At 37.9% G+C, this 13656-nt stretch overlaps 1 protein-coding gene across 2 annotated transcripts in view; it reads right to left on the reverse strand.

Moving 5' to 3' along the window:
- The window catches only part of LOC149411983 (uncharacterized), a 64256-nt gene that overhangs the window by 13706 nt on the left and 36894 nt on the right, over positions 1 to 13656 (reverse strand). The window contains exon 2 of one of the 2 annotated variants that reach the window (XM_089646594.1): positions 4752 to 4916. In XM_089646594.1, coding sequence (XP_089502720.1) covers positions 4752 to 4916 — 165 coding nt within the window. Of the gene's footprint in view, positions 1 to 4742; positions 4917 to 13656 lie in introns of both variants that reach the window. The other variant, XM_089646593.1, reaches the window with a different exon arrangement.

Consider the following 13656-nt stretch of genomic DNA (forward strand, 5'->3'; position numbering starts at 1 on the left):
TCGCGCACCTCTCTTGACACGATGAGATGCACGTTGTCCTGTCCCAATAATATTTTTGGTTTCACTTGGCATCGACCGGCTATGTTTTGTTGCGGTAGGTCCAGGTTTCGCACTGTATTCGCCGTAATAACATATTCGTCACCGTCTCCGCGCACTGATAGTTTAACTCGCCGGGATGTACTATCTGACGAACACATACCACTCGCCCCGTGAATACGGAGCCCGCGGATCGGCCCGGTCGCTCCCACTTTGTCCGCTGTTTCACTGTCTAGAAGGGTCACAGTTGACCCCTCGTCTAGTAGGGCATAAATTGACACTTGCCCGTTTGGGCCACATATGGTTACCGGTATCACTTTCAACAGCACGGATTCATGTCCATACGATGTGGTATTGGTTACAGTTTGGTTTTCACTATCGCGCGAGGTACCGGCAGATGATTTCACACGCGACGGGTCGTGCAGTAGTTTATGATGAGGAAGTCGACAAGAACCCACTCCACACCACACACGATATTTGCACGCTCTCGTATGGTGTCTTGCGTCTAGACATTTATGGCAAAGTCGGGAATTTTTAACTTTTTCCCATCGCCCGGGGACATTTTTCCCCAAAAACACGGGGCACTCTTGAATTTTGTGCGAATTTAAACACTGTGAACACTTTTCGCTCTCCGTATCAGTTTGAGAATTTTGCACATATACTTGTTCCCGTCGTGGTCGCATTGGAGCCCGAGCATTATCAACTAAGCCCGAACGCGGGATCGCGTTTGTGAGCCGCTTTAGAAATGTGGCTAATTGTTGAATTGTCGCACTTATCACTTGATCGGCTATTTTATCCAACCACGCCACTCTTAGGACGAGAGGCATTTTAGACGCAATTTCACTTAGTAGCGCGGGGTTAGATAAATAATCACACTTAAGACTGCCGAGTGAGGCCACCACATTTTGAACTGTACCCGAAAACTCAATAAGTGCGTCGTTTGATGCATCTTCGGGAAGCCGCGGCAACTTTTTTATTTTTTCAAACATCAGTGATGCAATTGTGTGAGCACCACCAAACCGATGTTCTAACACGTCCATTATTTCCGGTACTTGCGTGGGGTCCAATAGGAGTGGACTTACCGCTTCACGAGCCTTGCCTTTCAATGCTCTCTGAAGGCGCATTAGGTTTTCTGATTGCGTCATCCCACACGTAGACGTTGATTGATAAAATTGAGCGCGCCATGCTGGCCACTCTACGGCGTCTCCGTAGTATGATGGGAGGTCCTTAGCGCTTGATTGGCGTGCGATAAGGGACGCCATGCGGTTTTCTTCTTCGGGCTGCTGCCGCGGAGTACCGCCATTTTGCGAGGCGCGGAAAGCCTCCGTCATAAAGGCCGCAAACTGTTGGAACGGATTTGTTGGCGCCGTTTGTTCCGTTCTATTATTGACCCAGTCTTGGGTTTGTCGCGCCGTGTCATCCTGCGTGGGATGGCCCGGGAATGTCGCGTATGTGTTGTTTGCAGGCGGTGTCTGGCCGAACTGCGTATGTGGTGAGCCCGGCTGATATTCCGGATTGTAGGATGCTGCGGGGATCTGTGAGGCCCCTTGAGCTGTAGTTTGTGTCGGCTGTTGTCCGGATATTGCGGCCGGATACTCCGTGTTGATGATAGCAGGCTGCAGAGGGGTTGTTTGGCCTCGCATCGTGGTGTTGGATGCTGAAGACCGGTACTCTGCGCTGTTTTGTTGTGCGGCACCTTGCATGGAGCCTTGTAAGGCGCCCTGCATGGCACCTTGTTGATGTGTGGTTGCCTGCTCTGTATGTGTGTCAGGTTCCACTAAAGGCGCTTGTTTTTTCGTAGGAGCCGCTATTGAAGCGATGAGGGCCTCCTGTAATTTCCGATTTCGTCGCCTTTCTGCTCTCAATTCTCGCTGCAGTTGTTTGAATGAATCTGCATTTGACGCCTCGCTGTCTGATGATGAGTCATGGATGGGTATCTGTACCGGAGAATTGTCCGATATCGCCATTCCAGTGACTTGTGGCTGGGCGGCCCTCACCGCGGCGGCCGCATTAGCGGGAGGCGTAATTGTAGAGGGACCGGCGGGGTGCGGGGTACTGCTAGCGGCTTGTGACTCATCCTGTCTGGTTCCCTCCATTGTATTCTTCCCGGAGCGTAGAGATGGTGTCATCTTGGCAGCTGGAGACTAGAAAATGCGGCTGCGAAGGACCACACAATGTATCAGACGCAAGTCCTCTACATTGACTGTAAATAAGGGGTGCTGAATCTTCTAGTCGGTGAGCTGCTTTATGTTCAGGGCCTTTTCCGGTTGCTGTGATGTCGTGTATCCAAGGAAAGAGCAGTAGGTAGTCCAAGGAAGCGAGAGGTCAGAAGTCAAAGGCGGTTGTAGTAGTTCCAGCGGGAGAAGCAGTCCAGAGTGAAGCGGTCAGAGTAGATGTCGGAAGAGAGAGACTTGAGATCGCTTTACGCGCAGTATATATAGGACTAGCGGGGGCGTGCACACATCGGTGTGCGCGCGTCTAAAATGCCCAGCGTAAACGAGGTGCATTTTTGTGCAGCTTCGTGTGTTTTCATATGACTTTAATAGTCAATATTAAAATTATTTATTCAATAGTACTCTTTACGCCGCTTCATCTCATGAAAACTGTTTTTCCCTAGCATTTTTAATGTTTTTATAATAAATTGTACAATATGAATCAGTGGGTCCTCAGACCGACATTGGTGTGAGGAAATCCTTATAACTACTTAATATTAATGTTTACATATTTCAATATTACTTTACAACATAGACGTGAGTCCAGCCTTTCAACCTGTATATTTTTATTTAGCATTGTTGCGGCGAGACTCACGCAAATCTAACATTAATTTGCGCAATTATATATGAAAAGAGAAATATTTCTAGCATTATTGTGGCTTTGCGCTGATTGGCTGACCATTGCTGTTCAGTGTTTGGCCTAGCTTCGCCTGGGCAAAGGAGAGGGGATGCTACGTAAATACTGGGTCCATGGCTTGCGATGTGCCCAGTGCTCTCTAGCCGGGGAGGGGATACCACGTAAATACTGTGTCCGGGTGCGCGATGTGCTCAGTACTCGCCGGCCGGGTAAATACTAGCTTTCTTATCCCTCCATGGTCAGAAAGCTGCTTTGCGGCCTTTGGGTAACATTGCGTATTGCGTTCGATACAAATATTATGACAGACTTTTACTGTTGAAAATCAGATGTGAGTTTCGCAAATACAAAACATACATGGCTTATGTCAAAACAATACCTCGTATCTCACCCATTTGTCAAAGTGACTTTTTAGTGTATTCTGGTACCAAATTAAAAACACACCTGGCCCCTAATCTCGTAAGCCAAATTAAATTTTAGGAGGTATTTTTATTCATTTAAAGTAATTCCTTGTATCCCCAACAAAGTGAATATAGCCCCAACTAATATCAAAAATTTGTTATGCAGAGGGACATAGGATTGGATATATTCATGATCGAGACACCATTTTTTTAGGTTCTTAGAAGAAAAATAACTAAAACCACATAACTATTATAAAGTTAATAAATTCTTCCATTTATTTCATGAGTGGACAAAAAAACTACTATTACGGCTAAATTAGTAGTTTTGTTAACAATAGACCTTCTGCAATATTGATTATTCCGATTTGACAGCTCGCAATGCTCATGCGAACTCTGGTAATAAAACTACATTGGTAATGTGGTTTTATTGATTTATCTTATATGTAGTATTGTTCTAATTTGTATATTACTTTATGTTACTGTTACATGTTTTACTAATATTGTTTCATATTCAGTTAATCAGTTTCATGATATTATACTTTGTGTATAATATTCGATAGCTCACTAGGTATATTTTATTCTTAAAATCCATGTAAAAGCCCGACTGGGTGTAAAACCAAATTAAAAATTATAAAAAAAAAAAAAGGACTTGGCTATATGCTCAGTCAATAACAAAAGCATACAAGTTTGGCGCAATGTATTTATATTTATATTTGTCATGAGCAATGTATTTATTATCAAGTAAAACTCATAAAATTACGAAAGCGTCAAAAATATAATTGTAAAGGGCCCTTGAAGTGATATTCTTTATTAAAAAAATATTCAATAGGTAATACTCAAATTGTACAGAAATTAAAAAAACACCATTCGAGAATATGTATGCGTGGTGAAACCATGTACGTTATTGAGAGAGAAATGTGGAGATTCGCAAATAATGAAAGTGTAATGAGTTAGATTAAGAAAGGGACGCTTAGATGGTTTGGGTATGTAGAGTGAATGAACGAGGAAAGGAGTTAAGGAGAATATATGACACAAATGTGAATGGTCGAAGTCGAGGACGTCCTAGGAAGACATGGCACAATCATGTGAACTAAATACGTGAGTGGGCCACGTGGAGAGTTAGAATAACAGAAGAGTATATATTGATTATACCGTTATACTTACATTTATATTGTTGCATTCCTTATGTTGCTGTACTATTCTCTGTAATTTAGTATGTGAATGGCACATGTTGTGCCGTATATGTGAAAATAAATAAATAAATAATAGGAAAGTATGAATTTTAATGAAGCTAGAAGTGTGTGCCAAGACCAAGTTGTGTGGCAGTTCATCCTCTCTGCCTAAAAATGTCGTTACAGTTGGTTGGTTTAATCAATAAACAACTCATGTTAACCAAGGAGAGATTAAAGTTCTTCCCATCTGTTAGAAATAATAAAAAACGTAACACAAATAGAATACCTCGTGTACCTGGTGGTGGGTATCCTGTTTGAGGGTAGGCAGAGAAGCCGATGGGTAGGGCGGGCATCTGATGACCCTGCATGGGCTGAGGCATCATGGTCTGCTGCACGGGGTAGGGGGGGGTGGGACCGTGTGGCTGTACAGGGACTGCGCCTACAACCGGTACAGCGACCGCTGGAAACATAACCTCATTGTTAATACACTGTTAATTCATCTTCTTTCCCTTGTCCTGTTTGGGTCTGGGACCCATCCCTGGTACACCGACAACTGGAAACAAACCTCTTTGTTAATACACTGTTAATTCATCTTCTCCCCTTGCCCTATTCAGGTCCGAGACCCATCACTTCATCAAAGCGCCTCGAGGAGTCCCTGGTCTAGCGACAGCTGGACACAGACTCATTGTTAATACAGTATTTTTAATTCATTACTTCGACAAGGCACCACCAGGGGTCCCTGTAATGGAGTACTATTACAGCAAGTTTCTATACAGAATGCAATTATATGAGCAAATGCTTTTTAACTCTTGACAGGCCAAGATGCCAAACAAAACGTCTGTAACCAAGTGGGTCTTCCGACTACCCAAATCCGAATCCGAAATCCCAATTATTCAGTCAATTATTAATGGTAACTTATGTATTTGCGCAGGAATAGTATATAATATAAGGAGGATAGTAATTTTGGGTACTACCTACTCCCCCACTTGGCTGCGGGATTGTTAACACAGGAAGGTTTGTTATGTCTAAATGTAGCCTGGAAAGTCATTAATGAAGCAGCTTTTTTAAAACCAAAAAGTATAAATCGAATTGATGTTAAGAGTGTATCTATGAATTACTAGACTTATCGACATATACCACAAGATAAGACGTTTGTTATTCATTTTTATAAGTGTTTTTAAGACTTGGATATATTAAGTACTAGCTGACGTGTACCAGGCGTTCCTGGACTTTTCTCTACATTCAATAAACAGATTATATACATAAATCTTTCCAGAAGAAATTCTATACATTCTATTCTAGAGACGATAGTTAAACTTTCATGATCTGGGATGTTCCCAAATGTTCCTGAACATTCCAGAATGTTCCGGGATGTTCTGTAATGTTGTGGAATGCTCTCGAATACTCTGGACTGTTCTATAAATTTCTAGGGGACGAAACATCCAGCCCTTATATCTTCAAAAGCACGCCCTTCAGGTAAAAACGGGAACCTTCATCGTGGATGGGGGATAGAGGGCTACCACACCATACAATTCCCTCGATCGTACCGGGACTCATTTTTGAGTTTTAGCGGCACGCACATTGTACACAATTACTTTTATAATATATATTGATGTACATCCAAAATTAGATTATTTAAGATGTGAGTCATGGCATTTTCATCGCCAGGAAAATATTCACTAAATAGAGGAAAAAAATTATTTTTAAACGAAATTTCCAAGGTACGATTTTTATGGGAGAATTAATTTTATCATACTTATCAGCAACCTATGATAAGACTGTCATAAACAATAATCCTTATTCGCGTTGATAAATTCATTATTAACAAAGAATAGCAGAATATTTTCTGTTTATTCCTGCAACAAATAAAGTGCCCTTATCTCTTTCAACTAAATATTTGAAAAACATTGCTATTAGGGAATTGAAACATTTTGACACAATGTATGTGTTTTAGCGATAATTTGAGTATCACATAATAATATGTGACATCTGCGTAGGGGATAGCCACCGACCAATCACATGTGCAACAGCCGCTAGAGCAGGGATGGCCAACAGGTCGACCGCGGCCTACCTGTCGACAGCGAAGCTGATTTAGGTAGCCCGCGAGAGTAAAATCAAGTGAATAGGAAATATGACAAAATAACATTATTTTGAGATGTATTCTATACTGAATAAGGTACCTACTCACACGCTTCGATCGCATCGCAACAACGCAATGGCAGTATCGTTGCGTGCATGTGCGTGAGTCAGGCAACTAAATGCGGCTCGCCTCGCTACGCGCGTTTCCATTAAAAGATTCCATGCCTAAGAAAGGTAGCTTTATATTTGACGTCGTTTTTCGGTTCTACCTATCTTTGTGAATCAACATTTTCAACGATGAATGCAATACAAACCAAACATCGTTCCCGCATAACAGATGCCCACTTAACTTCGTGTTTGTGAATCGCAGTTACTTCGTACACTCCCCAATATGATAAGCTTGTAGAGAATATGCAGTGTCAAACATCCACCCTAAACGTAAAGCTGAATGAAAAAATTTTATATGTTACATTGCATTAATAAATTCTTACAAATTTATCACAAAATAGTTTTATTTTGTCACTTTTAAACTCTACCTTGCAGTCGACCGCGAGAAATAATTTTTAACGCAGGTAGACCGAACAGGTGAAAAGTTTGGTCACCCCTCCGCTAGAGGATAAGCATCATTCTACAAGAATAAACTAACTGTTCTGGACACTTGACACTTACACTTCAGCACTAATGATGGGCACTTCATGATTATCAAAAAACATTGGCAAGAAGGAGAAACGTTAAATTTACATGAAAATTTAAAAGGAGTCCCACACCAGTGGAGCCAGTGGGACTATGGCAACCACAAGTGGGTTATATTGTGAGGTTACTACATTCCTACTGTATATCTTTTCATATTAATTTAATGTGAAATCAATTAAACTTGTATGTTGTAAAGAAGCAAAAGAAAGTCAAAAAGGTGATCTGTGGCAATTTTTCAACAATTCCCTTCCTTGAAATGAAGAATTTTATAGATGCAATATAATTAAACTGATAAGCTTATCAAATTGTCAACAAGCCATTGGGAATGGTAATGAATCATTAAACTTATTCAAGTACTCTAGAAATGATTCTGTCTAAGGCATTTTTCTCCATTTAGCATCATACATAAAGCGACCACACGCCCAGTTCTACAAGAGATTACCCTGCTTTCCGGGACTCTGCCTTGTTGTTGTGCCAAAGCAAAGAAAAGCATTGAGACAGGGGAAAGCGGAGAGCAAAAGATGGTACAATTACAAGCATAATAAAAATAAGATTGAAAGAATTATCAGTTATCGGGGAGCCAATGCCTAAATATTGTCGATGTTCGTGTCATGGAGAAATCTGGCTTTTAGACTTTATTGCAAACCGATTGCCATTTCTAGTGTAAAGATGAGATGTAAATGTGGTGAGTCCATTTTACAGCTATTAAAATTAAGCCTTTTTAAGAAAAACTCGGCAGCGAAAAGCAGTATGCCCATCTACAGTTATTGATGTCAGTTTAATGACAACAGACATTTCTCTGACACAAACACCAAATGTATGAAGTGTCGAGAGGATAAAAAAACTTCAGTTCACTAAAGATGCCAATGTCCTGCCTCGATAGGAAAAAAGCTCAGATACATTCAATGTTACATTTGAATTTCCGCAAAACAATAATAATAATAATATTTGGATGATTTATATAGCGTCGTTTTGGTGCAACATTACCTCGAGGGCGCTGTACTGGGCCTAAGTATGTTTTTGGCAAGTCTGGGGTCCTAGCACAAAAACCACATCTACAAAATAAAAGTGTTTTTCTACAATACTGGATTTTAGTCGCGAGCACGACAATTGCATTTGACAGTTAACTAGACTAAAATATTGTCAGTTTATGATCGTTCGCTCCCTAGAAATGTTTGTCTACTTATGGATAAACATTACGGATGAAATTTTGGGAAAATGAATGTTAACAAATAAATATAAATCTAATACTTTCTTTCGACTGTATCTTGATTGGAAGGAAAGATAAATATAAATAAATTACATTACTCACTAGTACATTGGGTACGCCGTCTTTGTTTTAAATAACGTATTATCCATATAAAGACAATAATCAACAAAAATGAAAGAACACTGAAAATATACGCAAATGAATCCATTTAGTTTTGTTTTCAACACCCCAATCTAATTCAATGTCAATATAAAATAATATATTTGTATATTTAAAAAAAAACTTTAATGTCTGGTTTCAATTGACTTTACACCTAAATTTAATTAATTCTGAAAGAAATATAATAAGATCACTTAAATTCTTCACTTCACAAGAAAAAAAATGTCAGCATTGAAAAATACTTGTGGGGGTTAAAATGTACTGAAATAGACTGAAGATGTAAAAACAAATTATCGGACAAGCAACAAGTGCTAAAAAAAGGACAGCAATCCACAGAAACGAGTGACAGATAGAATTACACTACAAACGAGACAACAAAAGAGACAAAATACATAGTTACATGTTATCTTCAGTGAATCAGATAGTGATGGGCATGTTAAAATAAACATTTCGAAACAACAATTGATTATGATAAAAACTGAGTAATTTAAAAATTCAGTTCATTATTTGAGCTGCTTGGGTGTAGACCATGTTAACTGACATTATTGCAAAAAGTTTTATGTTGTCCTCTTTCGCTGGTAGCACTGTTTTAACGGACGATTTGAGATATGCAATCAATGATATCTGACATACTGTTTCAAGTAAAGAATGGTAAGTGATGCAAGATGGCGGATGGCAGACAAATACCATGTTATGTGTCATCACAATTTGGATGAAGTGTTTGCAAACATTGTAAATTACATGGATTCTTTTGATAGGACAGTGTAGCAGACCCCATGTTTTCTGCCGAAAACAATGTGTTTTCAATTACTGTGAAAATAAAAATCATTTTGTGTTATTTATTAGTCCTTTACCTGGTTTAGCAAAAAATGTTAGTTTGGTGACGGCTTTGTATTCAAATTACAACAACAACTCGGTAACAAAATGAACGCTGTTCCTTGGTTTCGCTTACGAGTTTGAACGCTTGTACAAGAAGTTTAAACAGAGTTGGGTTGTTAAGTTCATCTCCATATTTGTGCCGTACGCTATGAGGTGTCATTTTTAAAATGAATTTAACTAGACAGGGATAATCTAGTATAATACATCAATGGCCTGTACAGAATATAAATAAATAATTAATATATTTTTGTATTATCCCTGGATATATCCATCCGGTACCGGATACCATCACGATACCATCACCATACCGGACGGTACCATCGATACCATCAATATCGATACGATCGATCGATGGTATCGATACGATACCATCGATACCACGATACCATCACCATACCGGTTACCATCACCATACCGGACGGTACCATCCGGTACCGTCCGGTATGCTGGTTATAAATAGCCTCGCTGATAGAAGGAATACGGCTTTACTGATAACAGCGCATAATCTTCTGAATGGTCATAATATCTGTATTCCTTATTATTATTCGACGGCAGAATTGAAACGTTGCTCCAAATGGCTTTAGCCGTGTTTAGTGACTAGATCTGAATAGCCAGGTACTTCCCCACCTTCCTCTTTCCCTTCCCCACTTACCTTCAGCCTCACAACATCCCCCAATTGGGGATGCCATAGTCTCACTGGCTCCAGACGGGAGCAGTTGGGACTCTTGTGAGGTATTCACTATAAAAAAAATAAAAAAATTATAACAAATTTTAAGCTGACAACTTCAAAAGAGTTCGCAGGCACAGGACTTTTGTGGTTCTTAGATGCCGAAGTAACCTACCATTGGTAATGCTGCACGAAAAAATGATTCTACTTTTAAATACCGTGTCCCCTGACATAGATATTTTTTTACTGAACATTAAAAAAAATAAAAAATCGCATCATTACTTAACCAAATATAATAATCCATATTTATTATTGCTGTTTTAACTGTTAATGTACGTTTAAAATAGAATAAAAATTACATATGTGCATTCTAGCATAGATAGTTCTGCATTAGTGATTGGCGAACCGGTGTATGAAATCCGTAAGCCATAAGTTGATTATAGTTTGTCCATTCTATAGTTAGTAATAAGATGAATTATTGTAGAAATACATTATATATTTGTACAGCACCCTTCAGGTAATTTTTCACGAAAATAGCGCTATACAAATATTATTATTACAGAATACTTTTAAATGTGTTCCATCTCCCTCTTGTTTCTTGTAACGTTAAGTAGAAATGAAGTGTTATTTCAATAATTAGTGCATATTAAGATTAAAGAAGATTTCTACAATTTTACCAATGAGTATTACTCACCATTAGACATCGAACGCCATTGCTGTTTCAAACAACAAGATATCAAGCAAACAGCAATAAAAATAGTGGCATACACAAAAAGTGAAAAAGTCATTCTGTTGGTCCAGTCTAATTTTAATAAATAGGGCAAAATTTGTTGAATATGTATTTATAAACTGAGCATAATAATTACATTATGAAGAAAGTTCATTATATTATTAGATTATTCAGAAACAAATTATTTGGTAAAATTTCGATCGCGCTGGCCTCGCTTATAATGAATATTTTTTAGATAAAACCTTTAGATTCACCTTAATTACTGTACGACACAACTTTTTGCATTCGGGGCGGTGGAAAATATTGCAATAAAAATTTCAATTACGTAAAATTAAAATTAGCTTTCGTTTTGTGAAACGAGACCGTCCATTTTCAAACTTTACTGTCAAATGTCATTTTGTTTTGTTGGTATTTCTGTTACTATAGGACGAAACGAACGGCTAGAAGTGGCTAGAGACATAATCACGCGGGCGTTTTTTTTAATGTTAAAAAATTCCGTCAAATTAGTATTTACCTAATATGCATGCATTGTGTGCGTTGTGATTAAAATTTATTAGCTGGATTTTATTTTTTTACGTTCAAATTCTATTTAAGTTAACTATTTCTGCAATGTTGAGCGGCTACGCTAAGTTTGTGTAACATGGTTTATGATGAAAAAGAAAATGCCCCCTTTATACCGCCTGCTCGCGTCAAGGCAAGAAAAACATCCCAGTTTTCAATTAGTTTAGCGGCTACGCTAGGTTATGGGATGTTTTTCTTGCCTTGACGCGAGCAGGCGGTATTAAGGGGACACTTTCTTTTGTATTCCAACATGATTCTAGTGCCTCAGTTCGACTCTGAAGTGATTCTAAAAAGGTTTGTTTACATTATATTATTACAAATTATGTAGTGTTTTTATACGAATCATTTATGTATCCGCATGAAGTCGGCTACGATTGTCTAGCATCTAGCTCCTAGCTCTTCGTAAAGTGTCAGGAATACCAACATAACAAAATGTCAGCAAGTGTTAGAAATGGAGGCCGACCGTCGCCGCGTCGCCGATTTCGTATGCGAGAGTAGATTTTAATTTTACGTAATTGAAATTTTTATTGCAATATTTTCCACCGCCCCGAATGCAAAAAGTTGTGTTATACAGTAATTAAGGTGAATCTAAAGGTTTTATCTAAAAAATATTCATAATAAGCGAGGCCAGCGCGATCGAAATTTTACCAATTATTTTTATAAAATCTGAAGAAAATCACTGTCGTCTAATTTTTATTGAAAAATTCAGTTCTCAATGTATTAATGTATATGTATTATGAATCTGTGCATACAAAACAGCTTGTGTGAGTCAAAAACGTACTAGAATAGACTATAGACTAATATAGATGAATACCAAAATAGTTCGAAAAAATTATCATTAGGCAACACAGGGTAAACTAATTTTCAGAGAAGCAACAAGTGCTAAGAAAAAAAAACAGAATAAAGTTGTACCATTTCCATAGAAACGATTGACAGCTGACTGTTTCTGTGGTTTTAGTCATAGATAAAGTACGAAACATCTTTTGATCACCACTTTCGAACTAGTGATGTACATAAATGAATAAGTTTGTCTTTTATTTATTCGAAAATTATAACTGCTCAGGTTAATTTTTTTGTGCATGATTACAAAATATTAATATTTCAAAATAATTACGTTTATTTCTAATAATAAAATTTGAAAGCGACTTTATCACCTTTCAAAAAAAAGTTTTTAGTTTTCGGATACGTTCAGAAATATAGATTTTATTGAGAAGCGGAAATACACACAAAATTCAACCACTTTCTGACAGCATCACGGTCAATATGCCAGAGGCCTGGAGGGTTAAAAAATAGTTAACTCATAAAGAAGTTCCGTTGTGCTATAGGAAATTTGAATTAATTTTTTAAAATTTATTTTATTTTATCAACATCCACATTCAAACTTAAATACTGGATTTTTTTTAGTTCGTTTTCATGATTAAATTAATTCAGTTAGAATATTTTTAACCCGCCAAAACGATCGCAATCCGAGCGGTAAAAAGCGGGAGGGTGCGTGACGTCATCCGTGCGGTGAACGTCCTGTGGTTAGCGCATTTTGGGTGGAGATTTTTTTTATTATTTAATAAGAAATTCCAATACATTTTTTTATCAATGTTTACTGTCTAACTAAATTAGGGGTATTTTTTTAGAGTCAAAATTTCATTCTGAAATTAATTGTTAACATTATAATTTGTGATTCTCGCCCAAAACATCGCCTAACAAATCCCGTACACTGAAATATACACGGTATCATCGATATACCTACTTAGCCACCGTTATCGTCATTGCTTTTAAGTAAATTTTAAATGAGTTCCTACTTATTTATTTTTACAAAAACGTTAAATTGGCATTGACATGATGTAAGTTAAAACAATCGATAAAACTAAAAAGACAACTGTACACAAATCATCTCAAAAACTCAGATCAACATACCTAACTATACAATTCAAAACTGTATAGCGACCTCTCCCTCTTATTATCAAAGTACGCATGTAACAGAAAGAGATGTTTAATTATTACATGGTACAAACTTAACACTGAGTACATTTGACATCAGATTACGTTCGACCAATCATGGAGCTTTTGAATCATTTTTCAAGAAGTAAAAATATATAAGTATATTCAGAATCGGAGTTTTTTCATCTACATGAATATATTTTTAAAAAGTCTAAATATTTTGTACTCAAATTCCATTTATCAATACGCGAGACAGCTATTTCCACTTCTGAAAGCATCTCTAGCTA

Source organism: Hesperophylax consimilis, chromosome 24 (assembly GCF_061612785.1).
Source record: "Hesperophylax consimilis isolate HC1 chromosome 24, BYU_Hcon_1.0, whole genome shotgun sequence".
Taxonomy (NCBI): Eukaryota; Metazoa; Arthropoda; class Insecta; order Trichoptera; family Limnephilidae; genus Hesperophylax; species Hesperophylax consimilis.